The 26741-nt window shown below is 34.5% G+C and overlaps 2 protein-coding genes across 4 annotated transcripts in view; both read right to left on the minus strand.

Moving 5' to 3' along the window:
• Positions 1-5420, minus strand: part of LOC109717473 (ABC transporter B family member 4-like) — a 17804-nt gene extending 12384 nt beyond the window's left edge. The window contains 1 exon segment of the mRNA XM_020243286.1: positions 5232-5420. Within this exon segment, the coding sequence (XP_020098875.1) occupies positions 5232-5360 (129 nt within the window). The 5' untranslated portion in view covers positions 5361-5420.
• On the minus strand, positions 7837-22850 carry LOC109716939 (ABC transporter B family member 4-like). 3 transcript variants are annotated; one of them, XM_020242567.1, is made up of 12 exons: positions 22553-22847; positions 18935-18989; positions 17630-17805; positions 16636-16857; positions 15780-16018; positions 14846-15371; positions 14294-14567; positions 13471-14134; positions 13143-13371; positions 12406-12672; positions 11995-12258; positions 7837-8662 (listed from the first exon to the last, which is right to left on the minus strand). In XM_020242567.1, the coding sequence occupies exons 1-12, from the start codon at positions 22817-22819 to the stop codon at positions 8018-8020; spliced, it is 3828 nt and encodes a 1275-aa protein (XP_020098156.1). In that variant the 5' UTR covers positions 22820-22847; the 3' UTR covers positions 7837-8017. The 3 variants fall into 3 exon arrangements, with proteins under 3 accessions (XP_020098156.1, XP_020098155.1, XP_020098154.1); XM_020242566.1 differs by lacking the exon at positions 11995-12258 and adding an exon at positions 9532-9795 and having other exon boundaries at positions 22553-22846; XM_020242565.1 differs by lacking the exon at positions 7837-8662 and adding an exon at positions 10246-11150 and having other exon boundaries at positions 22553-22850.

The following is a 26741-nucleotide window of genomic DNA, read 5'->3' on the forward strand; positions in this document are numbered from 1 at the left end:
ATATATATATATATATATATATATATATGAGTTGGACTGGGCTACTATCGGTAGTAAATTACTCGGTTTACTACCGATTTGTTTTTGATGATAGAGCTTCCAAATCGATGATCGACACCGTTGCACATGATCTAGACCATTTAAATTATCTATAAATCAAATTTCATAATTTTTTGGCATCACTAACTGAATGATCAAAGGGTCATAAAATCTATAATTTTAAAGGCCGATATGGTACGTTTGCTCGTTTAACGGTATAGAAGAGTTCAAATCAACTAAATTTTTGTTAAAAAATTCTTTAAACTATTTAAAGTAAGATCTACACTCTAGATCTCAAATATAAAAATTATATCATCACTTTTTGAAGGAAATTCATTTCCAGCCATTCATTTTTCTGTTCACTTGATGGACAAGAGAACAATATCGAAAATGTGTGAAATTTAATTTCCAGATAGTTTAAATAGTTTAGATCATATTTAACGATGCCGATCATCAATTTGGGAGCTCTATCATCGAAAACAAATCGGTAGTAAACCGAGCCGTTTACTATCGATAGTATTCTAGCAAAACTCTCTCTCTCTCTCTCTCTCTCTCTCTCTNTACTAATAGCCCTTGGATCAAACACTATTCCGCCTACCACCACCTACTACCATCGTCTCAATCCTATATCTTTCCATTCAAAGACAGAAAAACTCAAAAGCATCACTCTCTTGGTGCTTTTAAAAGTATTCTAGCTCAACTCTCTCTCTCTCTCTCTCTCTCTCTCTCTCTCTCTCTCTCTCTCTATATATATATATATATATATATATATATATATATATGAGCTAGGCTCCTATGTTTTTGAAAGTACGGAGGCCTTCATTCTTATAAGTTGTTTTCAATGATGGGACATCCGATTCGGTGATCGGTTCCGTCAAACTTGATCCATGCTATTGGAACTATTTAGAAACTAAATTTCATAATTTTTTGACTTCGTTTGTCTAGTGAACGAGTAGTCTCAAAATGAACGGCCGAAAATAAAAATCTCATAAAAAATAGTGATAAAGGACTCAAATTTCAAATCGGAAGTATTAATCTTGCTATTGATGTTAAGTAGAATTTTTTATTAAATTTTTATGTAATTTGGATACTTCTACACCGTTGAACTTAAAAACATGCCACATCGGCCGTTAAAATAGCCATTTTTTGGACTTTTTGATCGCTTGGTAAATGATGTCAAAAAATTATAAAATTTGATTTCTAAATAGTTCTAATAAGGTAGATTACATTTAACGGAGCCGATCGTCGAATCGGATGTCCTATCATCGAAAACAATAAACACGGAGGTCTCCGTACTTTCGAAAGTACAGGAGACGTACTCATATATATATATATATATATATATATATAGAGAGAGAGAGAGAGAGAGAGAGAGAGAGAGAGAGAGAGAGAGAGTTGAGCTAGAATACTTTTAAAAGCACCAAGAGAGTGATGCTTTTGAGTTTTTCTGTCTTTGAATGGAAAGATATAGGATTGAGACGATGGTAGTAGGTGGTGGTAGGCGGAATAGTGTTTGATCCAACAAACTATATAATAACAGGAGTATGACCAATGGTAGAATACTGAAAGCACCAGCGGCATTGTGTCTTCTAAAACATCTCTAACTCAAGTTAATAACTAATATATATATATATCATAGAGTGACGTTTGGTATGCTTCTGAAGCACGAGCGCTCCGGCTTCCAAGTCTTGGTTTTCGATGTTCGGACTTTCAAATCGAATGATCGACTCCGTTAGACTTATCTAGAGTATTTGAAGTATCTAGAAATAATTTTGCCGGATTTTCGATATTATTTGCTAAGTGCATTCGAAGTGGCTTCAAATCAAAGGCTGAAAATAAAAATCTTAACAACAAATATTGAATGATATGACATTAAAATTTTAGCATCAACAGTTACCTTGATCTGGTTTTATACGGTATAAAGAACTATTTCTATCAAAATATTCATTGTAACTTTGGATATTTCTACACCGTTAAATCTGCAAACGGCTTACCACGCCATGTAAAAATTATTGGTATTTGAGCCCCCTTCGATCACTAGGGCAAAGATCATCGAAAATCGCAAAATTTATTTTCTAAGTATCACAATACTCTAGATCAAGCTTCTAACGGAGCCGATCATCGACTTCGACAAGTCCCGAACATAAAAACGACTTGAAAGCACGGAGGCCTCCCTGCTTCCATAACATGCTAGCCAAGTCTCTCTCTCTCTCCTCTCCTCTCTCTTCTCTCTCTCCTCTCTCTCATTCCATCTCTCTCTTATCTATATATTATACTATAGTACCCCTCAGAGGGTCGGCTACTATAACCACACTATTATGTAGTACCGAGCATCCCCCCCCCTCCTCCCCACTCCCCCCAGTACCTCATAAGATTATTTTCGACTCGATACAGACACTTCAACACTCCGACGATCCCACACGCGTCAACCGTAATATCTAGAGGCTTTGCAACATCTAGAAATCAAATTTCATAATTTTTAAGCGTCATTTACTACGATAAAAACTTACAAATTGAACAATTTTTACGCCGGTATAAGAATTACTTGCTAGATTTAACGTGCACTTAAAGACTCCGAACTAAATTTGAATTTTTGATAGAAATGTACTATAAACTAGCCTAGATACAGATAATAATCCGTCTTAAATTGACCGGATCCCGCTCATCCCATCCTTTCATCAACACATCCAGAATCAGACATATATATAACAAATATAATAATATATAATATCAAACAACCCTATGATGACTTTATTATGATTTCGAAAAATTACGAGTAATTTTATTTTCATATAAGTTTCAAATACTACTAAGATATCCTTCCCTAACGGAGTGGTCGTCGGATTCGGAAAGCATCCATCATCGAACAACAACTATATGAGTACGAAGGGCCTAATATTTATAATAAGTAACCGTACGTCCCTTACGGTGAGTGAGGATATCAATAAATACTCACATATTACTAATAAAATACATCATATAATAATATTAATAGTATAATATTACTAACTAGTATATTTTTACTTTGCTTAAACTGCTAGCTTTACGTAATTAATATTAAGATTAAACATAATATCAGTTGTGAAAAACTAAAAAGATGAAACATAATAAGAATTAACGAGTAAGGTTAAGGGCTATTCTGGTTTCGACATAAAATTTAGTGAAGAAAAAAAAGTTTCTCGGGTGGAAAATCTTTTTTTTTTACGCTAGTTTAGACCTGTCTTGATTTGGTAGGAAAAGAACAATTAGTGTTATGCAATGCACATAGATTGTTTGGTTTGAGACGATAAAAGACCCCAAAGTAGATGAAAGAACCTACATTTAATCCATATTTTCTCTATCGTATATATAGTCTATTACTTATCCCCATCTAACCCCTTAAACATACTACTATATACTATATTCATTCATTATAATTTTATATATACGACTTAAACTAATTAAAACTTATAATTATATTATATAAATATATAAATTATATATTCCATTTGAAAAATATTAGATAACCAATCAGTACAAATTAAAGGAGTGAATACCTATTAATAACATAATGAGTATACGGCCTCATCGCAACTTAAGGCTAGGGCTACTACTTCCATTAATCCCAGGATAAGGTAAGGCATCTGTCCTTAATACAAATCTGCTGTCTTGCATGAGTAGAGATGTTACGACAATCGGATCGCATCTGTGAGCTCGTTGAACGTTCGGAGTTTGACGTATTGTGAAATATCTTAGAACTAACATTTTGGGTCATAAAATTTTAAAAATTATTTACATGGTGACTCAAAGTGTCGTAAATACGAGCAACGTTTTATGAGGGCCTCAATGAGCCGTTTGCTTGTTTAAATGACTCATAACCGCAAGCAATTACAAAGTTGTTTGCAATTTTACCCAACTCAAGCAAAACAGATTCTTTATACTAGTATTAGCATGCACTCCCCACGTGCATCCAGTTTTTACAGGTCAATTTATACCAAATAAACTTTTGCTTCATACTGTTCCCCTGAACAGCCCTAGCCCGCGTGATTTGATAACTCTAATTATAAATTGAAAAAGTCTAACCTCTATTTTAAGAAGGTTATTCATTTACGACCGTTCATTTTTTAACTCTTAAGATGAACTTGATAATGATTTTTAAATATTACAAAATTTGGTTTCTAAATATTTCTAATTGTGTAGATCAATTTCAACGGTGCCGATTATCAATTTGAAGTTCTGATTATTCAAATCGACTTGATAGGACAATGTCCTCGATCCTATTAATAGGATAGTAGATGGACTCTCTCTCTCTCTCTCTCTCTCTCTATATATATATATATATAAAATTTTTCAACGGAAAAAAAAAATTTTGGGAGCAATTTTACAGCGATCCAAACACACCAGTGTAATCTTTTTAAACTACGAAATGATAAAATAAAAATAAAAATCCTTTTTTTTAAAAAAAAGAAACAAAAAAGGTTCATATTGACCACACATTAGCTCATGTGATGAATAATAAAATCTTTAACAGTGCAACTAAGCATGCTGCATGCATATGTGTTATATATACTTTACTTATTTTATAAAGAAATTATATATTTCTATTATTTTTAAGAATATTATTCGTATAAATTATATAAAATGAACATAATAATAACAAAATCCTTATGGAAAAGTGCTTTTTGCATTAGTTTAAAATTTCGAGTGATAAGAAAATAAAAAAGAAAAATAGGTATTTGCATAAAAAAAAAGGGCATTCATCGTGCTCTAAGTTGGTTCGGGTATAAGAAAGAACTAGCTATTACAGGGATAGATACAAGTATGGTGTGACGCCCCAACTTTCCAGGGGATCATCCATTTTAGGACTACTCCCGTCCGAGCACGCTTAACTCTCATAACCTCTTGGGTCTTGCCACCACCCAAAATGCTTAAGCCGGGTTAAGAGTTTAGCCCTATTATATCTCATATATAGGACTATCTGGGGTCTCACATATGGGGATAAGAAAAATAACGTTTGGATGAAAATTGGATAGTTTCCGGAGATAAAAAAAATATTAGGTAGTTTTATATAGAAAATGGAGGTGTTGGTGGGGATAACCGAGAACTACTATTCTCGGATAAAAAATTAGCGTTTGGATATAAAGAAGTGAATAAGGGGTCTATTTCTATTCCTATCCCCTAACCAAACACTGCTTTAACAGTTTAAGTTTTACCGTGTTGATGCGGCGGAGGACGGAGTTGACATCCCCGCCGCCGAACACGTCGATGGCTTGGCCGAAGATGACGGTCATGAGCGGCTGCGAGACGCCGTTGGCCACCGCCGCCGCCGCCCCGACCGCCATCAGCACGCTGTCCGCCGCGTCCGCGAACGCCAGCAGCCGGTGCACCCCCACCTTCTTCACCTCCTCCTCCTTCCCTCCATTCTCTCTCTCTCCTCTCCCCTCCATCTCCATCTCTCTCTCTCTCTCTCGCTCTCTCTCTCTAAGCTCTTCTTTCTCTTTCTCTCTCTCCCTCTAAGCTACTCTTCTTCTTCTTCTTCTTCCTGATTTATGGGGATTTGTTTGTTGGGAGGGGGAGTTTGAAAATATGAGATCGTGGCCATTTCAACTAAAAAATATATATATATGTATGTGTTTTAGTTGTAGGAGAGAGAGAGAGAGAGAGAGAGAGAGAGAGAGAGAGAGAGAGAGAGAGAGAGGGGTCCATGATCTTGGGGGGAATATTTCTGTTTGTTTAATTCGTGGAAGATGAAATTCAGGTGAAGTGATCTTACTGGTTGGTAGATTAAAATTTAGATAAGGATTATTTTATTTTTTGTATTGTTTACTTAATTATATTGATGTGAAAATGAAGGATTTTTTAGTTCTGGTATTTGTTTGGCCGGCGGTGAGGAAAAGTTGAAGGAAATTCTTTCGGTTTTAGTATTTGTCTGGCAAAAAGAGTTAGTAAACCTGAAGGAAACTGGAGTGTTTTCAATTCTGTTATTTGTTTGGTGAAGTTTTTTCTGTCTGCTGTTTGTTTGGCAAACAGTAAGTAAAAGCTGAAGGAAACTGAAAATTGTTTTTTCAGTCGTGCTGTTTTGTTTGACGGAAAGTGAGTAAAAATTAAAAAAAAAAAATTAAAATTTTTTCAGTTCTGCTGTTTGTTTGGCAGAAAGTGAATAACGTCAAAACTAAAGATTTGAATAATAAGTTCATATTTTATTGTTATTGTTATTATTATTTGCCACCGATTTCAGTCTAGAATGTAATGAAATCAATTACACTATTTTAGGAGTTTGTCTAAAAAAGTTGTGATAAACAAAACAACAAAAGTGGACATTGAGCTCTTTAAACGCCTCTCACCCTAAAATCCCTTAATTTTTAGTCATCCTAAATTATCTCGCAGATAAAATATATTATTATATTAAAAATGTGAATATCAAAATTTTTTCATATAAAAAAATTGAAATTATTAATTTTAAATTACAAGAGAATTTTCATACCGAATGAGTTATTTATGAATATCTTAGCCATCTGAACTTTGAAAGCTTTGAAGTACTGCATGAACTTTTTTCAAAAGATTGCAATCATCTGAAGTTTACAAAATTAAAATATATTAAATAATCTCTTAATTTATTTCAATTAACCTTTGTTTTTACTTTTTATGACATTTTGTGACTAATTTTAAAAAAAATATTTGATGTCTCCATTAGTGTCAATTATTAAGATAGATTAGTAAAATTTAGCTTAGATATAAATCATTTGATGGCTAATTGAAAAAGTTTTTTTTTTTTTTTTTTACTAGTTATTGAGAAACGTCTAATAGTAGGACCATAAATGCGTTTGCTGGCTCACGTGATCTATGCTGTGTTTTGCTCAAATTGAGACTCTCTCAAAACTAACGATTCGAGCACAAGCTTAATCTCAAATTCTCAGCTTACATGATTTTGAAGCATACAATGGTTTTAGACCAAAATGAAAACTTGCTATGAACAGTTCGGGGACTATAGTGCAATTTACTGTAACATAATAGTACAATCACGTGAAAAATTCCCCCCAAAAAATAATAATTAATACTATCGCAATAATAATGCAAATTAAGTGTAAAACAAGAGTGCTCCTCAATAAATTGAAAATAACATATATATTATATATATATATATATTATATTATATATTGAGTGTTGGCCTGTACTATGCTATCAAAGCCGGAGCCTTCCGTGCTTACAGCTCGTTTTCGATGTTGCGCCTTTCGAATCGTCGATCAGCTCCGTTTAAACTTGGATCTAGAGTATCTGAAGTACCTAGAAAATAAATTTTATGAATTGTTTACGATAGTCATTTGCCTAGTGAACGGCGGAAGGGGCTTAAAATCAACGGCAAGAAGAATAAAAATCTCAAAATGTGATATATATAATATTAAATTTTATAAATTACAAAGATATTTGTTCATTTTTTATATCATGTATACCAGAATTTTCTAACAAAATTTCACGATGATTTCGGATATTTACTACAACCGTTAAAGGCTTGCACACGCTCCTATGACATTGAAATTTGTTGATTTTGAGCCCATTCGATACTAGGCAAATATATCACGGAAAATAGAATAAAATTTATTTTCTAGGTATTCAAATACTCTAGATCAATTTAAGAGCCGATCGACGATTCGAAACAGTCGATATCGAAAACGAGCTGAAAGCACGAAAGGCTCCGTGCCTCGATAGGCATAGTAGCCTCAACTCTAATAATATTATATATATATATATATATTATAGATATATATATATATATATATATAGTATAATATAATAATAGCTATAGCCGAAGTTCCCTTTATAAGCACTTTTAAAATCTCCCTCTTTTTCAATGTGGAGAGATACTTAGAATTTTTTTTTGCCATGCACACAAATTTGTTGCCTCACGTTGTAGCATAGCATATTGCATATATATATATATATATCAATTCAACCCGATCCTTCTAAAGCAAAATCTTGCGTAAAAAGTTGTACACTCACCTTATCCCGACGACATGCGAAGCTCGACGAGCGAAGCGTAGACTCCGTCCTTCAATCCCATTAGTTTTTCGTGCTTTCCTTTCTCGACGATCATACCATTCTTCAGAACTGCGATCATATCAGCTCCTTTTATCGTAGATAGCCTGTGCGCCACGACCACTGTCGTTCGCCCGACCATTACCCTATCTAGTGCTTCTTGAACCACATGCTCGGACTCCGCATCCAGCGCGCTCGTGGCCTCGTCGAGCAGAAGCACTCTCGGGTCCTTCAGAATGGCCCTCGCGATGGCTATTCTTTGCTTCTGGCCGCCCGACAGTTGAATGCCTCTCTCTCCGACAGGCGTGTCGTATCCGTCAGGCAATGCCGACACGAATTGGTGCGCGTTGGCCGCCTTGGCTACTCTGACGATATCTTCCTCCGTGGCCTCGCCCTCTTTTCCGTAGGCTATATTGGCGCGAATTGTGTCGTTGAACAGCACGGGCTCTTGGCTCACCAGCCCCATCTGCTGCCTCAGCCAACTTACTCTCAGCGTCTCGATTTCGACCCCGTCGAACAAGATCTTACCCGAATCGGGATCATAGAACCTCTCCAGTAGCGAGATCACCGTCGATTTTCCGCTGCCGCTCTCTCCGACGAGCGCGACGGTCTATCGGACCAATAGCAAGCATGAATTAGTAACATCATCTCCATGCAATAGTTTCATAACAATAACACAGAGATTTGCACACAAGTAAATCCCTGCTAAATTATCTTATCTATTTACAAAATCAAATCATTTTCCGACTTTAGAAATGCAATTTTCGTAAGAAGCTGCACTTTCTGAAGGGTATATATTGAAAATTCAGATTTTGTAAGGGTATATATATAAAGCGAGAGAAAGAGTCTTGCTATTATAGTTTTATGAGTATAATCGATTTCGTACGTATAAGTAGTTTTTATTGACAGAGCATTTCAATCGATGGTCCGTACTGCTAAACATGATTTAGAACATTTGAAACTTCTAGAAATCAAATTTCATAATTTTTTGATATTATTTACCTTAAAATCAAAGATTCAAATTGACGAGTTTTAATGGTTGGTATAAGATACTTACTAGTTTAACGGTGTAAAAGAATTGAAATCGGTTGAAATTTTAAAAGAAAATTTTATTCACTGTCTAGATAAAAATAAATAACTCCGGTCTTAAAATTGAAGAATCTGATTCTTTATTCTTAGGAAATCGTTCGATTTTCACCATTTATTTTGAAGCTTGTTTGAAGGATTTCATTATAATTTTAAAAAATTATAAAATTTGATTTCTAAAAGTTTTAAATACTCTAAATTATGTTTGACGATTTGGATCGTCGATTCAGAAGCTCTATCATCGAAAACAACTTATGAGCATGAAGGACTTTGTACTCACTATAGTATCCCTATTATATATGTGTGTGTATGTGTAAATAGATGATTTTGCATGAATATGTATAAACATAAAAGCCCCAAACATCAAATTAAGTGATGCATCAGAATGGCTACCTTTCCAGAGTGAATTGTCAAGGAGAAGTCTGTAAAAATTGGAATATTCGGACGGGACGGGTACTTGAAGGCGACATGCTGAAATTCGATGTCTCCTTTAACATTTGCTAAGACCACACCCTCCTCGCTGCTCGAATCGACCTTGGATTTCCGATCGATGATTCCGAATATTGAAGCAGTCGACTCCTTGGCCTTGGCAGAATCTGCGCCTAACGCACTCGTCTGCGAGATTCCCATAGTAGCCAGAACTAGAGCGAAGAAGACCTGCAGATCAACGGTAGAAGCAAGAGCTTCAGTAGAAGTGCTGTTTGGTAAAGCAGTAACATACAGCGGAAGCAAAAGCTGTTACAGAAGCCAAGCCAAATAGACTTGTAAGCATGCAAGTTCGAAGANTTTTTTTTTTTTTTTTTTTTTTTTTTTTTACTTTGGAAAGTCTAATTGTCTGAGCATAAATCGCATTTGCTGCTCATGAACTAGCTCATGTTTTGCTCAAAATTGGGTCGAATCAATTCGCTTTTTTAATTAACAAGCCGATCGCAAGCTCATTTTTTCAGCTCGAAAAATAAACAAACAAATCGATCTCAATTCCTTTATAATGATTTTGAAGCAACATGTTTTTAGGACCAAAATGAAACTTTCGCGAAAGTTCAGGGACTAGTAGTGCAATTTACTGTAACATAATAGTATAATACACGTGAAAAATTCCCCCCCAAAAATAATAATAATACTCAATAATAATGCAAATGAAGTGTACAACACAAGAGTGCTCCTCAATAAATAAATATGCATGATATATATTAATTCCCTTTACAAGCACTTTTAAAATCTCCCTCCTCTTTTTCAATGTGGAGAGATACTTAGAATTTTTTTTTTGCCATGCACACAAATTTGTAGCATAGCATATTGCATATAATATATCAATTCAACCCGATCCTTCTAAAGCAAAATCTTGCGTAAAAAGTTGTACACTCACCTTATCCCGACGACATGCGTAGCTCGACGAGCGAAGCGTAGACTCCGTCCTTCAATCCCATTAGTTTTTCGTGCTTTCCTTTCTCGACGATCATACCGTTCTTCAGAACTGCGATCATATCAGCTCCTTTTATCGTAGATAGCCTGTGCGCCACGACCACTGTCGTTCGCCCGACCATTACCCTATCTAGTGCTTCTTGAACCACATGCTCGGACTCCGCATCCAGCGCGCTCGTGGCCTCGTCGAGCAGAAGCACTCTCGGGTCCTTCAGAATGGCCCTTGCGATGGCTATTCTTTGCTTCTGGCCGCCCGACAGTTGAATGCCTCTCTCTCCGACCGGCGTGTCGTATCCGTCGGGCAGTGCCGACACGAATTGGTGCGCGTTGGCCGCCTTGGCTACTCTGATGATATCTTCCTCCGTGGCCTCGCCCTCTTTCCCGTACGCTATATTGGCGCGAATTGTGTCGTTGAACAGCACGGGCTCTTGGCTCACCAGCCCCATCTGCTGCCTCAGCCAACTTACTCTCAGCGTCTCGATTTCAACCCCGTCGAACAAGATCTTACCCGAATCGGGATCGTAGAACCTCTCCAGTAGTGAGATCACCGTCGATTTTCCGCTGCCGCTCTCTCCGACGAGCGCGACGGTCTATCGGACCAATAGCAAACAAGAATTAGTAACACCATCTCTATGCAATAGTTTCATAACAATAACAAAAAGAGACTTGCACACAAGTAAATCCCTGCTAAATTATCTATTTACAAAATCAAATCGTTTTCCGACTTTAGAAATGTAATTTTCGTAAGAAGCTGCACTTTCTAAAGGGTATGTATGACAATTCATATTTTGTATAGAGAGAAAGTCTGGTTACTATACTTTTATGAGTATAATTGATTTCGTACGTAAATGTAGTTTTTATTGACAGAGCTTTTCAATCGACGATCCGTACTGGTAAACATAATTTAGAACATTTGAAATTTCTAGAAACTAAATTTCATAATTTTTTGACATTATTTACCTTACGATCAAAGATCCAAAATTGACGACTTTTAACGGTCAGTATAGATGCTTAGTAGTTTAACGGTGTAAAAGAATTGAAATCGGTTGACTTTCTGATAGAAAACTCTATTCACTGTCTAGATAAAAATAAATAACCCCGATTTTAAAATTGAAGAATCTGATTCTCTATTTTTAGGAAATCGTTCGATTTTCACTGTTTATTTTATGCTCGTTTGAACGATTTCATTATAATTTTAAGAAATTATGAAATTTGATTTCTAAAAATTTTAATTACTCTAGATTATGTTTAACGATTTGGATCGTCGATTCAGAAGCTTTATTATCGAAAACAACTTATGAGTATGAAGGACTCTATATTTAGTATAGTATCCCTACTATATATGTGTGTATGTGTAAATAGATGATTTTGCATGAATATGTATAAACATAAAAGCCCCTAACATAAAATTAAGTGATGCATCAAAATGGCTACCTTTCCAGAGTGAATTGTCAAGGAGAAGTCTGTAAAAATTGGAATGTTCGGACGGGACGGGTACTTGAAGGCGACATGCTGAAATTCGATGTCTCCTTTAACATTTGCTAAGACCACACCCTCCTCGCTGCTCGAATCGACCTTGGATTTCCGATCGATGATTCCGAATATTGAAGCAGTCGACTCCTTGGCCTTGGCGGAATCTGCGCCTAACGCACTCGTCTGCGAGATTCCCATAGTAGCCAGAACTAGTGCGAAGAAGACCTGCAGATCAACGGTGGAAGCAAGAGCTTCAGTAGAAGTGCTGTTTGGTAAAGCAGTAACATACGGCGGAAGCAAAAGCTGTTACAGAAGCCAAGCCAAATAGACTTGTAAGCATGCAAGTTCGAAGATGAGGCGTTGTGTTCTCACCCTGAAGACATCTGAAAAAGTGGCCTTGCCGTCATGCACAAATCGTGCTCCAACGTAGAAACAAAGCGCGTACGTCAGGTAGAGAGTTAAGAACGAGAACCCGAAGCCGGAGCCGCTTATAAGCCCCTGTCGCACTCCTTGTTTCACCGGCGCTTCGCATTTCTTGTTGTAGGTTTCCAACACTCTTTGCTCGGCGGAGAAAGATGCCACGGTTCGTATGCCGCTCACGGCGTCGTTCGCCACCTGGCTTGCTTCCTCATACATCACCTACAACAGAACTTGAAAAATCAGATTCTCTGTGATTATAAAAGACTTGAATTTTTGGTCTCAATTGCTGCAACTACTGTTTCAGTTATTGGTTTAGAAAGTGTTCAAGAGTTTCGAAGAGACAAAATCGTATATAGAGAAATCAATATTGTCATAAGACACTAATTTCGCACCGTAAGCTACTTTCGACCAATTTCTAATCTATTTTCCGAGAGTATTTTTAGGCATATCCTAGAAGATCTCCTGAAATACCGCTGATGAGTGATTCAATTACAAATGAGAAAACCGTTCGTCAACAACCGCACTTGATGGGATCTTTCAGGGTCCCCTAAGCGCTTCTCATTTTCTAAAATTAAGCCCTTGTTTAGACCCATACTAGCCGAAATGCTTCGGCTTGGATTGGTTTGGAACCCTAGCGGTTGATCGACGACAACTATCGAAGAAGCATAGACATTTGAATTTAACATTACCTTAGCATCTGCACTATACCCCTTCATAAACTTTATCTGTGCATAACCTTGGAAACCAACCAAAGGGATCACCACTGTGATAATAAGTGCTAGCCTCCAACTCGCGACCATTGCTACGATAAACCCTGTGAGAAGCGTCGAAAGGCATTGAACCATCAAAGCCAGCGTATCCCCCAGAAGTCGCCGAACATTCGCAGCATCAACCGATAGCCTCGCGCCAATCGCCCCACTACAAGAAAAGAAGAACAAAAGAAGTTTTTAAGCACGGTGCAAAACTCCCGAGAACATTCGGAAACTAAGATGATGGTATTGCTATGCTTTAGTAGACCTGGAATTGCGAGGCTCGTCGAACCAGGTGATTTCTTGGTGGACGATTCTTTGAAACGACATGGAACGGATGCGTTCTATGAGCCTCCCGCCTGCTACTCCGAACAAGAAATACTCGATCGGTATCGTGAACAACGCGACTATGCCCAACACGACATACATCAATGACCAAAAGTTTGAATCCTTTCGCTGTTGATCCGGCTTTTCGAAGAATATCTTTATAGAGATCGACAGTAAAATGCCAAACATCGGGAAGAGGACTCCGTGTATTGCTGCGGCTATCGATCCTACGAGCAGAACCGGAATTTCCGGCTTGTTGAGAGAGATCAATCTTGTGATAGGAACTTCTTTAGGAGCCTCATCATCACCAGCAACTTCTTTATCTTCTGCTTCATCTTGAGGTCCAGCCTCAACTTCCATCGGACCGGTTAAGCCGAAGGGAATGGTGAAAGAACGCCTGCTGCTACTGCCGATCGAGGAACCTCGACTAGCCGATCTTTTGAATGATATGCTCCTCTTCGATTTGCTCAGCGATTTCGACTCGTGGCTCAAACTACGCATCGCGGAGTCACCGACGTGTTCTTTTGTTTCCTTGTGAGTTTCTTGCAAATGGATGAGTTGGGAATAAGCGCCATCGGGGTTCCTTATCAACTCGTCGTGACAACCTGCATTTTTAGCAATTTGCTTAGAATCTATTAACATAGTTTCTAAAGTAGGTAGTAAACTAAACAAATAACTAACTTTACGGACGAAATTGTTAAAATTGAAAGGAATAGAGAGCGCCCTCGAAAGGAAGTGATTGTAATGAGCAAGATGAAAAAAACCTTGTTCCACTATCTTTCCCTGATGCACGACGGATATTGCATCCGCATTCCTCACGGTGCTTAGGCGATGAGCGACGACGATGGTCGTTCTCTCGAGCATGACCCTATTGAGTGCCTCTTGAACTACTCTCTCGGACTCCACATCTAGCGCGCTCGTCGCCTCATCAAGCAACAAGATCTTCGGGTCCTTCAGAATCGCCCTCGCGATCGCAATCCTTTGCTTCTGTCCTCCCGAAAGTTGCGCCCCGCGCTCACCGACCATCGTATCAAGACCCTAAAAACATAATCAAAAGAATATAAACTCATCAGAAAACTAAAAAACAATGATCAAATTATCTACAATATCTGCAAAATTGTGCAAACTACTTTGCAGCTGTCGTATTTGCGCACAAAAGTTCGCCTGAAACCTTGCTTACATGTATGCAAAAAAAATAGTCTTTGCATATAAATAGTGTTTTCAGGTACACACGCAAATACCAACTTCATATTATTCACACAATTTGACACATTTTCGGAGGTATATATGTACTGAAACCTTCTTGCAGTCCTTACATTGGGCAACTTGTCGATGAAATTTGCCGCATTCGCAAGCTCGGTCGCTCTCTTGATCTCTTCGAGTGTCGCGTTCGTTTTACCGTATGTTATGTTCTCTTTGATGGTTGTCGTAAACAACAACGGTTCTTGGCTAACAAGTCCAATCTTTTCTCTTATCCAACTAAGCCTCAAACTCTTTATGTTAACTCCGTCTATCAAAACTTCACCTGCTTGCGGATCGTAGAACCTCTCCACTAGGTTTATAACAGTTGATTTTCCACTGCCGCTCTCTCCGACGATAGCCATCGTCGTACCGCTCGACACTTTCAACGAGAATCCGTTGAATATAAGGTAGTCGGGCCGAGTAGGGTAGCTGAAGTAGACATCTTGGAGCTCGACATCGCCCTTCATGTCTTCTAACACGATGCCACTCGTGTTGTATGCGTCAATCTCTGGCTTCCGTTTGATTGTTTCGAACATTCTGTAAGCTGCAGCTTGTCCTTCAGCAAAGGCAGTCACACATGGGGTTGCCTGACCTAAAGACCTGCAAAGGAAAATCAAAATTCAACTCAAAAGTAGCAACTAAAACTTAGTATGTGAAAAATCATTTCATCATAGAGCTAGATATGTGATTGAATAGTAATTCGATCTCCATAGCAATTTACTCTTTTGAGATATATATATATATATATATATATATATATATGTGTGTGTGTGTGTGTGTGTGTGTGTGTGTGTGTGTGTGTGTGTGTGTGTAAAATCTTCTTTATCCTTTAGTGCATGGATTAATGAGGTGAAGTGATATTAACATATCTATTTTTGATAGCGGCAGATCATACATATCTATTGAATCTAGTCAGGTTCAGAATGAATGGTAAGCGAATTCAATGAATTGATCTGTCAATATCAAAATCAGCTTTTCTAAGAGCATCACCCCCTTTAGTAAACTTACATCGCACCGGTCATGACCGCGAACAAAACATTGATGACCATTCCTCCGGTGTAGCCTTTGTTGATGATCAGCCTGGAACCGTACCACATCGCCAGCGCGTAGCTGCAGAACAAGACCAGGAAAACAGTTCCCATGCCCAGGCCAGAAGCAGTCCCTTCTTGGACAGCAGACAGGTATGCAGTTCTGATGAACTTGTTGTACAGAGCAATAGCTTTCTTCTCACCATTGAAGGAAGCAACCTTTCATATGTGATATAATGGAATTAGAGAATAGTAGTTCACAAAAACAACAGGCTATTTTTGTATAGGCATCCTATTTATGTGTATAGATATATATCCCCGCAAAATCAAAAGAATCTTATATGCACTTAAAATTCTAGGGGTTTGTTTGGCACTTCTATTTCTGCTTTTATCATCAACAGTAAATTCTGATTGTTCGTTTGGTAAAAATGTCAAATAAGATTAAATTTTGCTACAAAAATAGCAATTGAGTATATTTTACTATAGTGCTTCTCTTAATAGCACTACTTAAGCAACACTTTATCAAATAGCATTATACCCTATAACAGGATCAAGCAGGCCCTTAGTTTTTATAATTTTGCCCTTGTACCTAGAAAAGTGGCCTTTACAAAACTGCAAAAATATTTAATATATCTCTGGTTGACCAAAATGCCCTTGTTAATTTTCAAAAATCCCTTCAGATATTTTGAGGTTAGAAGGTTATTTTAGTAATTTTACGATAAATTTGAAATTTTTGAATAATGCTGAGGGTAAATAAGCAGAAGCCCTTTTTTTTTTTGTTTTTCACAGAAGGAAAGCAAGGTTCTATGTAAAGTATGTGGATTATTTCTACTCACGGTTCTGATCGACCCAATTGTCTGCTCGACAACATTTCCGGCCTCGCTGTACGTCGCTTGCCCGCGGCTCGTCATTTTCGAGACGAACCACGACATGGTCGCGCCGGCGATGACCACTGGCGGAATGCTCGACAACATCACTAGAGATAGAAGCCATCCTTTTGTGAATGCTATAATGAATCCACCCAAGAATGTTGCAACAAGTTGTATGAACTTCCCTACCTGAAACCAAAACAAACAAACAAAAGGAAATAAAAAAAAAAAAAGAAAAGACATCTACATTGTATTAAACATTTAATATGTCTCATGAAAGGTAGGAAAAGTAACACAAACTCTTATTTCCAAAGTATAGTGAAGTGATTGATTGGAGAAAAGTGGTTACAATGCATTTTACATACTTTTGTGGAGTGTTACAACTTTTTATATATAACCCTCTTTGACCATAAGAGCACAATATGTAATTATATGATCAATTTAAATAATCTTTTAATATGAACCAATGTGTCTAACAGATGCCAAACCTAGTTTCAAAAAAGTAGATAATTTATCCAACCATCACCCGTTTTGATCCGACTATCCAGCCTTTAAATATTAATTTTTGCTACCTAATCTTCTAATTTATATGATTTGAGTCAATTAATAACTCTTTAACTTCAAAATTTGTATGTATCGTTTATTCTTACAGGTCTGATTTTAACATATTTTATGCAATTCATGCGACTATAAATTCACTAAAGTAAGCAGTCAGCGTAAAAATTTGCATGGGAAGGGTTACAAATAACATAAACAAATAGAAAAATTGGTTACGAAAATCAAAATTTCAAAGACTAGGTAAGTTTTATACATTTTCACCTGAAAAAAACTTCCTTAATTTCTTATGTATTGAAGTTGCATAAAAAAGACTAAAGACATGCATGTAATTGTTAAGGGAAATGCTGCTCTTTTTGTTCTCTTTGTTGTGTAGCTAGGAGCAAGTCTTTGAAGTTTTTCGCACCTTTTCGCCGATGGCATCTTGAATGAGTATTGTGTCGCCGGACATCCTCTCGACCACCTGCCCGGTCGTCATCTCCTTGTCGAAGAACGCGATGTCCTGCCTCAGTATCGCCTTCAGGTACAGCCCTCGAATCCGCGCCGCCTGTCTTTCTCCGGTGACCATCCAACATGCCACCTCTGAAACCAGTCAGTCAGTCAGATTATGATTCAGTTATCTAGACTTCTGAAACTGAGTTGGTACAGTTTTATAACTGATGATTCTAGTGTGTTTATAAGATAACAAATCTGATGCATATATGATTGTGATCTCATTGAAGGAGATGTTGAAAGTTAGATGATTAAAATGTGCATCATTTTGCATGAACCACAGGAAGTGCATTTGTAAAAATAATTCAATTTTTTGTCCCATGATAATACGCTCCGAAGACCAATAATAAGTGAAAATATAATATATGTTAAATATGTCTCGAATTCTAGTACCATAAGGTTTTCTAACCCTATTCTATTTTGATTATCCCATTAAGTTAAGTTTAGATTATACCTAATCTAATTAAAATATTCCTAGTCTTAGTGGATTTGTGTTCCTAATCGTTTTAGGATTTATTCCATTGATTTGGTGCGGAAGATGAGAGAGGGAAAATTGATGTATTTTTGAGATTAGGGTTTTGTGAGAGAGGCATATTTTGTATACCACTTTGATTATAATGAAGATCTCAGCTCCGTCTTCACCCGTGAACGTAGGCCGGTGGCGGAACCACGTAAATATTATGCGCTTTATTTTTCTTCTCGTTCTCGATTCTCTTTTGGTAAATTTGCACCCGACGAACTAGATCTTCTCGGTTTTAGCTCTAACGGTCCACAATAGACCTAATGGCAAGAGGGCCAACAATAGACCTAACGTTCAGATGGATTGAGTCAGATCGAAGCTCGTAAGCATTGTGGTTGAGTCCTTAAGTTCGATGAGTGTATTATTTCTATTAGCACGTACTTTTAGAATAGCTGGTTAGCGCTTACGATCTATATTCAGCAGATATATTTGATCATAATCTCCAGATAATGTATATGATCATGATCTCATTGAAAGAAATATTCAGAATTAGATGATTAAAATGTGCATCATTTTGCTTGAACTACAGTGCGCGCATTTATAGAAAGAAACAATAACAATTGAGAAGATGTTGTACCTTAAAACTGCGTTAAAAATGCTAGAATTGAACGATATCGCGAGTTCATCGATTAGTTAAAAGAAAAAAAAACAAACAAATGAAGCACGGTTTAACGAAGGGATTGATTGATTGATACTTACGGAAGAACGAAGCAACCATCGATCCGATCGCTAAATACACAAAATTTAGCACCACCTGAAATAAGATAATGAGATTAGTTTCTCATTTACCAAAATCATTGATAAAACTAATAACTGCAACAATCCTACAAATCTAAGTAAAAATACGCGGCGATTAACAAAAGTGTAGCTTGCAATTCACAAGCATATACCAAATAATGAAAATAACACCACAAAAGAATGAATATAATAATTCAGCAAACAAAACTTTCCTCCGAAATTTATTAATTTCTTGATTTGAATATGTAACGACCTGGCTCGCAAACAATAATAACTCAATGGACCCAAACCATCAATCCAAAATATTAAATTGTCCATGGTCTCTTATATATCCAATTATAACTCTATTTCCATCCGATGCGGGACTATTAGCGTGTCATAGATTAACAGTAAAAATATCACAATTTCAAATTCAAAAAACAAAAAGCATAGTTATTCTAAATTTTACTATTCGAGAGAATGGATCTCTTTAGCTTATTTAATTCAAAATTTTGAGCTGTTTTTTAAACCCTGATATGGCTTGTTCACACAAAACCCAACCAATGCCTTACTTTATTTATTTATTTTTGTTGGGGTTGTGATAATATCTACTAATTAATAAAGTAATTATTATATAATAACAGCTCATCTTGTTTGGATGGATCTAAATCCCATTTATACCCAACCAAAGTCAAAGCAAATAAACACCACAATTTAGAGGTCCCTCGATCCAATTAAACAAAACAAAAAAAAAAAGGGCTCCATGTTTCCTACTTAACATAATGTTGTTGATACAATGTACTTTTTTATATTCCATGTTTCCTACTTAAGACAATGTTCACATTAATTATTAATCACATCTAACACCCCCTTGGTTTAGCACAATTTTACTTTACCACAATGCGGTTCAAAAAATTACACTTAACTATTCTATGATCTTTTTTTTGTTTTACCATAAAATCCTACCATTAAACGTAGCTGTAAATAAAATAATACTTTTTGCAAATAATATGATGGTAATATATAAATTATAGGATGGTTAATGCTATTTCGTACCGCTATGTGGTTTTTTTTTTTTTTTTTTTTTTTTTTTTTTTTTTTTTTTTTTGAGGAAACAGGAATATACCCTATTTGTATAGAGAATTTTATTTTTATTTTTGAAAAAAGAATTCAATTTACTACTATGTTTCATAGTAGGTACTTTAGACGAAACAACAATAAAACTATGGAGAGGTTAAGTGTAACTTCTTAAACCACGAGATGATAAGATAAAAATGCACTAAACCACATATGGGCAAATTAAAGTGTACTTTAAAAAAAAAAAACTAAAGAAACACAAAAAAAAAGAGAGAAAAACCTTCATATTGATCACAAATTACTCATACGATGCATAAACCTTAGTGCAACTAAGGCTCCGAAAATAGCTTGATTGTTTCCATGCGTAACATCACGTTCTGTATATAAGAATAAGTCGGTTATGATATATTTTCTACTATCTCGTGGAAAAATATAAAAATATATTCCTAATTTTAGAAACAAGTTATACTCTGCCTCTCACCTAACCTGCTCATTAAGATCCTTCATTGTCTTATTCTTTTACTTGGAGTGCTTAAACACCAATTTTTTTTTAATTTTTTTATTTTTTTAAAGGTTGTTGTTACCTAAACATGTGTGATTCTATGGAGACTTGTATTGTTGTGCTTCTCATATAATTTTTGTCCAGTTGTATATGGTTGTGTTCAGTGTCTCTTTCTCAACAAGCCAACTAATTAACTTGTCCTTATATCACTTTCAAATTCAATAATTTTAATTATTTTTAGCATAAATTAAATTAAAATAACTAATATTTACTAGCTAAGAGCCTGGCTTGTGTGCTTTCAGAAGCACGGCGGACTCCGTACTATCAAATCATTTTTTGATACTGGGAATTCAAAATCGACATTCGGCTCACTATCTAGAAAATAAATTATGTGAATTTTAGATACTATTTACTTAGTGATTGAAAATGCTCAAAATCAATAGCTGAAAATAAAAATCTCATAAAAAGTGATGATACGACACCAAAATTTTGGATCAAAGATATTAATATTATTTTATATAGTATAAAAAGCTTTTATCAAATTTTTAAGTTATTTGGATATTTCTATACTATTAAATTCGCAAACTGCTCATTATGACCATTAAGATTGTTACTTTTGGATCGGTTTGATCATTAGGTATAAATGATAAAGAAAAATTGCGAAATTTTTTTTTTAGATACTTGAAATACTCTAAATCAAGTTTAATAGAACTAATCGTTGATTCGAAAGTCTCGGCATAAAAAATAACTTAATAATATGAAGGTCGCTGTATTTCTAAAAGCACACAAGTCTACCTAAATTGTTAATAGTGTTATGAAAAATGATAATATTTTTTACTTAAACCAACAAAAATATCTCAAAATTTTTTTTTAAAAAAATAAAAGTTACATAGTATCCAGCACCAACATTCCTCTACAATATGCGCACGAGACTATCCAGCCGCTTACAAATCATGGACCTAGAAAAAAATAGCGAGTAGTCGAGGGGGCTCTCTGTAAATTTAAACCCCTCAATTTAAATTCTAAAAAAAAAGAGCAAATTCTATTATAGATTTATAGGCACGTTCTCACCTGCATGCGTCGTGATGACGCATTGGATGATGTTAAATTGTTATCTAATTGCAAATTAAATAGTAATAATAATAAAGTTAAGGGACCTGTTTCTAAATTGCGAATATTCAGGGGGTTCTCCATAAATTTCACCCCCCCAATATAAACTGGCGTCGTTACATCTTACATACATTATTTGTAAAAAAAAAAGAAAAGAAAAAAAGTAAAATACTCTGCAGTAAATTTTTTTAAAAAAGTATGGTGTAATGAAATTAAGCCACTTAAATTTAAAAATAAAAATAAAAAAATGTATGAAGGGCCCCCCAACTATCGCCAAGTCTGAAATGGGACCCTCAACTTTAGTTTTTTTTTTTCTTTTTAATTTGATACCATTTTGTTCCACTCTCCTCTCTGAAACAAACTTGTTCCCATATATTTAAGTCTAATTTTGATCATTGTATTAACTTCTTAATTAATCTAATTAATATATTTAAGTCTTTATTTATTATTTAAATAGTTAAATAATTAAATAATTAACGTGTTTATCTAATAACTAGTATTTATATCAGCCAACTAATTAATATTTTGACTAATCAAATTAATTTCTTAATTAATCATCTAAATAATTAAATAATTTACTAATAATTAAACAAATTAATATATATATATATATAATTAATTAATATATCTTTTATTATTATTTATTAAATTATTTTTCATTAATATTTTGATACTAATTAATTAAATAAAATATTTTTAATTTAAAATTATAATTACTCTTATTTCGGTTTATTCTAATCTAATCATTCAAACATTATTATTTATATTATTTTCGAAAACAATTCAATTTTCATTCAAATAAAAATTTACTTAAATTCTTGTTTATATCTGAATTTATATATATTTTTAAAATAAACAGTTCTTACTTATATCCGAACCAAATGAAGCGTTGCAGGTTTTTAAGCATTTACCTTGTTGACGCGGTGGAGGACGGAGTTGGCGTCGCCGCCGCCGAAGGCGTCGATGACCTGGCCGAAGATGACGGTCATGAGCGGCTGCGAGACGCCGTTGGCCACCGCCGCCACCGCCCCGACCGCCATCAGCAGGCCGTCCGCCGCGTCCGCGAACGCCAGCAGCCGGTGCACCCCCACCTTCTTCACCTCCTCCTTCTTCTCCTCCTCCTTCTTTACCTCCTCCTCCTTCTCCTTCCCATTCTCTCTCTCTCCTCTCCCCTCCATTAATCTCTCTCTCTCTCTCTCTAAGCTCTTCTTTCTCGTTCTCTCTCTAAGCTACTCTTGTGTTGGATATAGTTTGGAGGCTATTTATGGCGATTTGTAGGGGAGGAGAGAGAGAATATGAGATCGTGGTCATTTCAATTAAAATAGAAAAAACTTCACGGGTAAATTTCATATAGATCCTCTCGCAAACCTAATGAATTATAAATATATTATTTCTACAGAGTTTAACTTTTTATATATTGTTTCTGTAAAAATTTTGATGTTTTCAAATATGTCCCTGCTGCTATGCCCCTCCAAAAACCATAACAGTAAAATATAAGAGGAAAAAAAATATCAAAAACTAAACAGGATTAAATATATTATTTCTACAGAGTTTAACTTTTTATATATTGTTTCTGTAAAAATTTTGATGTTTTCAAATATGTCCCTGCTGCTAGAATCCGTTAGAAAAATTTAGTTAACCTAGGTTAAATATATACTTAATCCTGTTTAGTTTTTGATATTTTTTTTCCTCTTATATTTTACTGTTATGGTTTTTGGAGGGGCATATTTGTGATGGCGTAATTGAAAATATAAATAGTTCTTTAATGGTTCTCTAAGATAATAAACCAGAGGAATATATTTGAAAACATCAGGACTTTTGTAAGAACAATATATGAAAGTTGAACTTTGTAGTGATATTTGCAGGGACCTATATAAAACTAACCCAAACTTGGAATGTCATCCCTGTAGTTCAATGCTTTCTTACTTCAGTATCTTATGATTTAAACTGTATCACTTTATTATTCTGTTATTTTATTTTTCTCTTTTTTATTATCACTTCCTTTAATTTTTTTCGTTAAATCAATGGTAAAGTTAAAATTATAAGATACCAAAATAAAAAATTTTGTAAACCACGCGATACTAAAGTGAATATTCAATAAGCCACATGAGGTATCTAAAGCTTTTTTTTTTTCTATATATTTATCAGAGAGTTAACAGAGAGAAAGAGAAAAATGAAACCATAAAGTAATAAAGTGAGAAGTGCTAAACCACAGGGGATATATTTGAAAATTTTCCATTAAAATTTTTGTGTTTAGTAGTAGGGGAGTGAGAAAGATTCGTGGAAAGATAAAATTGAGAAGATATAGTCTTGCTGGTAAAGTTTAGACAAAAATTTTCTGAGTCTTGTTTTTTGTTTGGCGGAAAATGAGAAAAAATTGAAGGGAACTAAAGTTTTATTTTCTTCAGTTCTACTGTTTGTTTGATAGACAATGAGTAAAAGTTGAAGGAAACTGAAGTTTTTTCAGTTTTGTTGTTTGTTTGGCAGACAGTGAGTAAAAGTTGAAGAAAACTGAAGTTTTTCAGTTCTGCTGCTTGTTTGACAGAAAGTGAGTAAAAGCAAAAAAGAATAGAAATTTTTTTAATTATGTTGTTCGTTTAGCAGATAGCGAATGATATAAAAACCGAAGATGTGAGTAATGAGTTAATATTTTATTATTTTAGTTTTATTTTTATTCATTGATTTCAGTATAGAATCGGACGAAATCAATTACGCTATTTTGGTGAACTTGAGTTTTCGCCGAAAGTGAAGTTGCGATAAACAAAATAACATAAGTGAACATTGAGTTTGTTGTTTTTCCTTAAAAAAAAATAAGTAAAATATATAATCTTACTAAATTATGAATATTAAAAAAAAATTTTAAAAAAAATAAAATTATTAACTTTTAATTATGAGATAATTTTTATACTAAACAAGTTATTTATGAATATCTTAGGCATCTGAACTTTGAAAGCTATGAAGTTCTGCATAAATTTTTAAATTTTCAAAAAATTGGCCGTTGCGAACGTCTGCGCTTCTAAGTTTACAGAATTAAAGGATATTAAATAATCTCTTAATTTATTTCAATTAACCTTTGTTTTTTTACTTTTTATGACATTTTGTAACTAATTTTAGAAAATATTTAATGTCTCCATTAATGTCAATTATTAAGATAGATTAGTAAAATTTAGCTTAGGTAACAAATCATTTGATGGCTAATTGAAAAAAAAAAAGTTATTATATATGTTATTTTTACTTTGAAAGTTCAATAGTAGGACTATAAATCGAGTTCGCTGTTTGCGAGCTAACTCGTATTTTGCTCAAAATTAAGTCGAATCAATTCACTTATTTAATTAACAAGCCGATCACAAGCTCATTTTTTTCAAGTCAAAAACTAAATGAATAATATTCTAATTAGCACCACGTTTAAATTTTAATTAATACTAGTTACACTTCAACAAAAACGGTTTATAGCGACATTTTTAAATGTAGGTACATTTCAAAAAAGTGCTGCTAGCTAAAATTACCGACACTTTTAAAAAGTGTTGCTATATGTGGGGTCGCTAGGTATATAGTGACAGTTAAAGAGTGTCACTATAACCTAAAAGAGTGCTGCTAATTTACCAACACTTATTTAAGCATTTAGCAACCGCTGAAACTCTATCTCGTTGGGTGCGGTGGCGGAGGAGGACGACAGTAAAGGCTCTTCGTCTAAAATTTCAGTGGATTGAGTGAAGAGAGAAGAAAAGATGGTAATTGATTTTTCTTTTTTTTTTCTTTTCTGTTTGTAATCGGGCCAAATGGACTGGGTGTGGTGGGTTGAGTAGAGTAATCTTTTATTTTTGGTTGGATTGGGCTTTATATTTAGGCATTAGTAGATGTGTTTTTAAGTTTTAGCATAAATGGGACACTTACTCAAAAGTATCTAAACATGTGTCCCTATAACCTAATTCTGTTGTAGTGTTAGTACTACTAAGAGCGAAAGCCAACATCAATAACAACAAATTAATAATATATTCTAATTATAGTCCGTATTAATATTTTATTAAAGTTTTATTCTAAGCTGGTTCGAAATAATTTTGAGTCCGCTAAAACTATTTTCGAATTGAAAATGAGTTGAATTATCTCAATTTCTTTGAAATTTGAGCTGAACATATAATTTTAAACTAGCTCGCTCGTGTTCGACTCGAAAACATACATTATATTATTGCAGCATATATCTTATATTATTTCATTAGAAAATTATAAAATGAGAGTAGACTACCATAGTTAGTTAATTCGGATTCGGCAAAAATTCGGTACGAATATAATACGCATAAAATTTATTTTTTAATTTTTAAATTTATTAAAAAATTCGGCTTAAAAAACAAGTTCGGTATAAAATAGAAAATATAATATATAAAATATAAGATAATCTATATTTAAATATAAAAAAATATATTTTTTATTTATATTTTTAATAATTCGGGAATAATTCAGAAATAATTCGCGAATAATTTACGAATTTTTCGGCTGGCCAAAAAATTCACAAATAATTTTTATTTTAAAAAAAATTCATAAATGAACCGTTTAATCTGAATTTTTAATAATTCGTGAATAAATTCGCGAATAAAATCGCGAATTAACATAGGAGTAGAGTACTTGTTGGAGAAGCCAAAAAGTGGAAAGGGGATTGAATGTGGAGGGCAAAATTGGAATTTCATAACTCCACACTTGGTTTGATTTTTTTAGTGGTTTTTCTACATCTTCTTTAATAAAAAATAATAATAATATAAGTGAGTCCTCTTCTTGTCAAAATTATTACAACAAAAGTATACTATTTCTTGGATCTCTTTTGAATAATAATATTCTAAGCTTCTCACTATCAAATTCTTATAATATTTTTTTATTTTTGGTCAAAGGGGCCTTGGGAACCTTGCTCACTAAGAATACTCTGTTCCTTTCAAATTGGAAAAAAAAAAAAAATTGAATTTAAATTTAGTTTTTATTTATGGGTAGGTGGGGGAGTTAAAAAGAATAAAAAGTGTACCTATTTTCAATTTTTATTATTTTTATAAAATATTAGAATAAAAAAAAATATTTTAGTAAATTTTAAAGCGTTTTTTTGCTTGAGTTTCAAAG

The sequence above is a fragment of the Ananas comosus genome, linkage group 11 (assembly GCF_001540865.1).
Source record: "Ananas comosus cultivar F153 linkage group 11, ASM154086v1, whole genome shotgun sequence".
NCBI lineage: Eukaryota > Viridiplantae > Streptophyta > Magnoliopsida > Poales > Bromeliaceae > Ananas > Ananas comosus.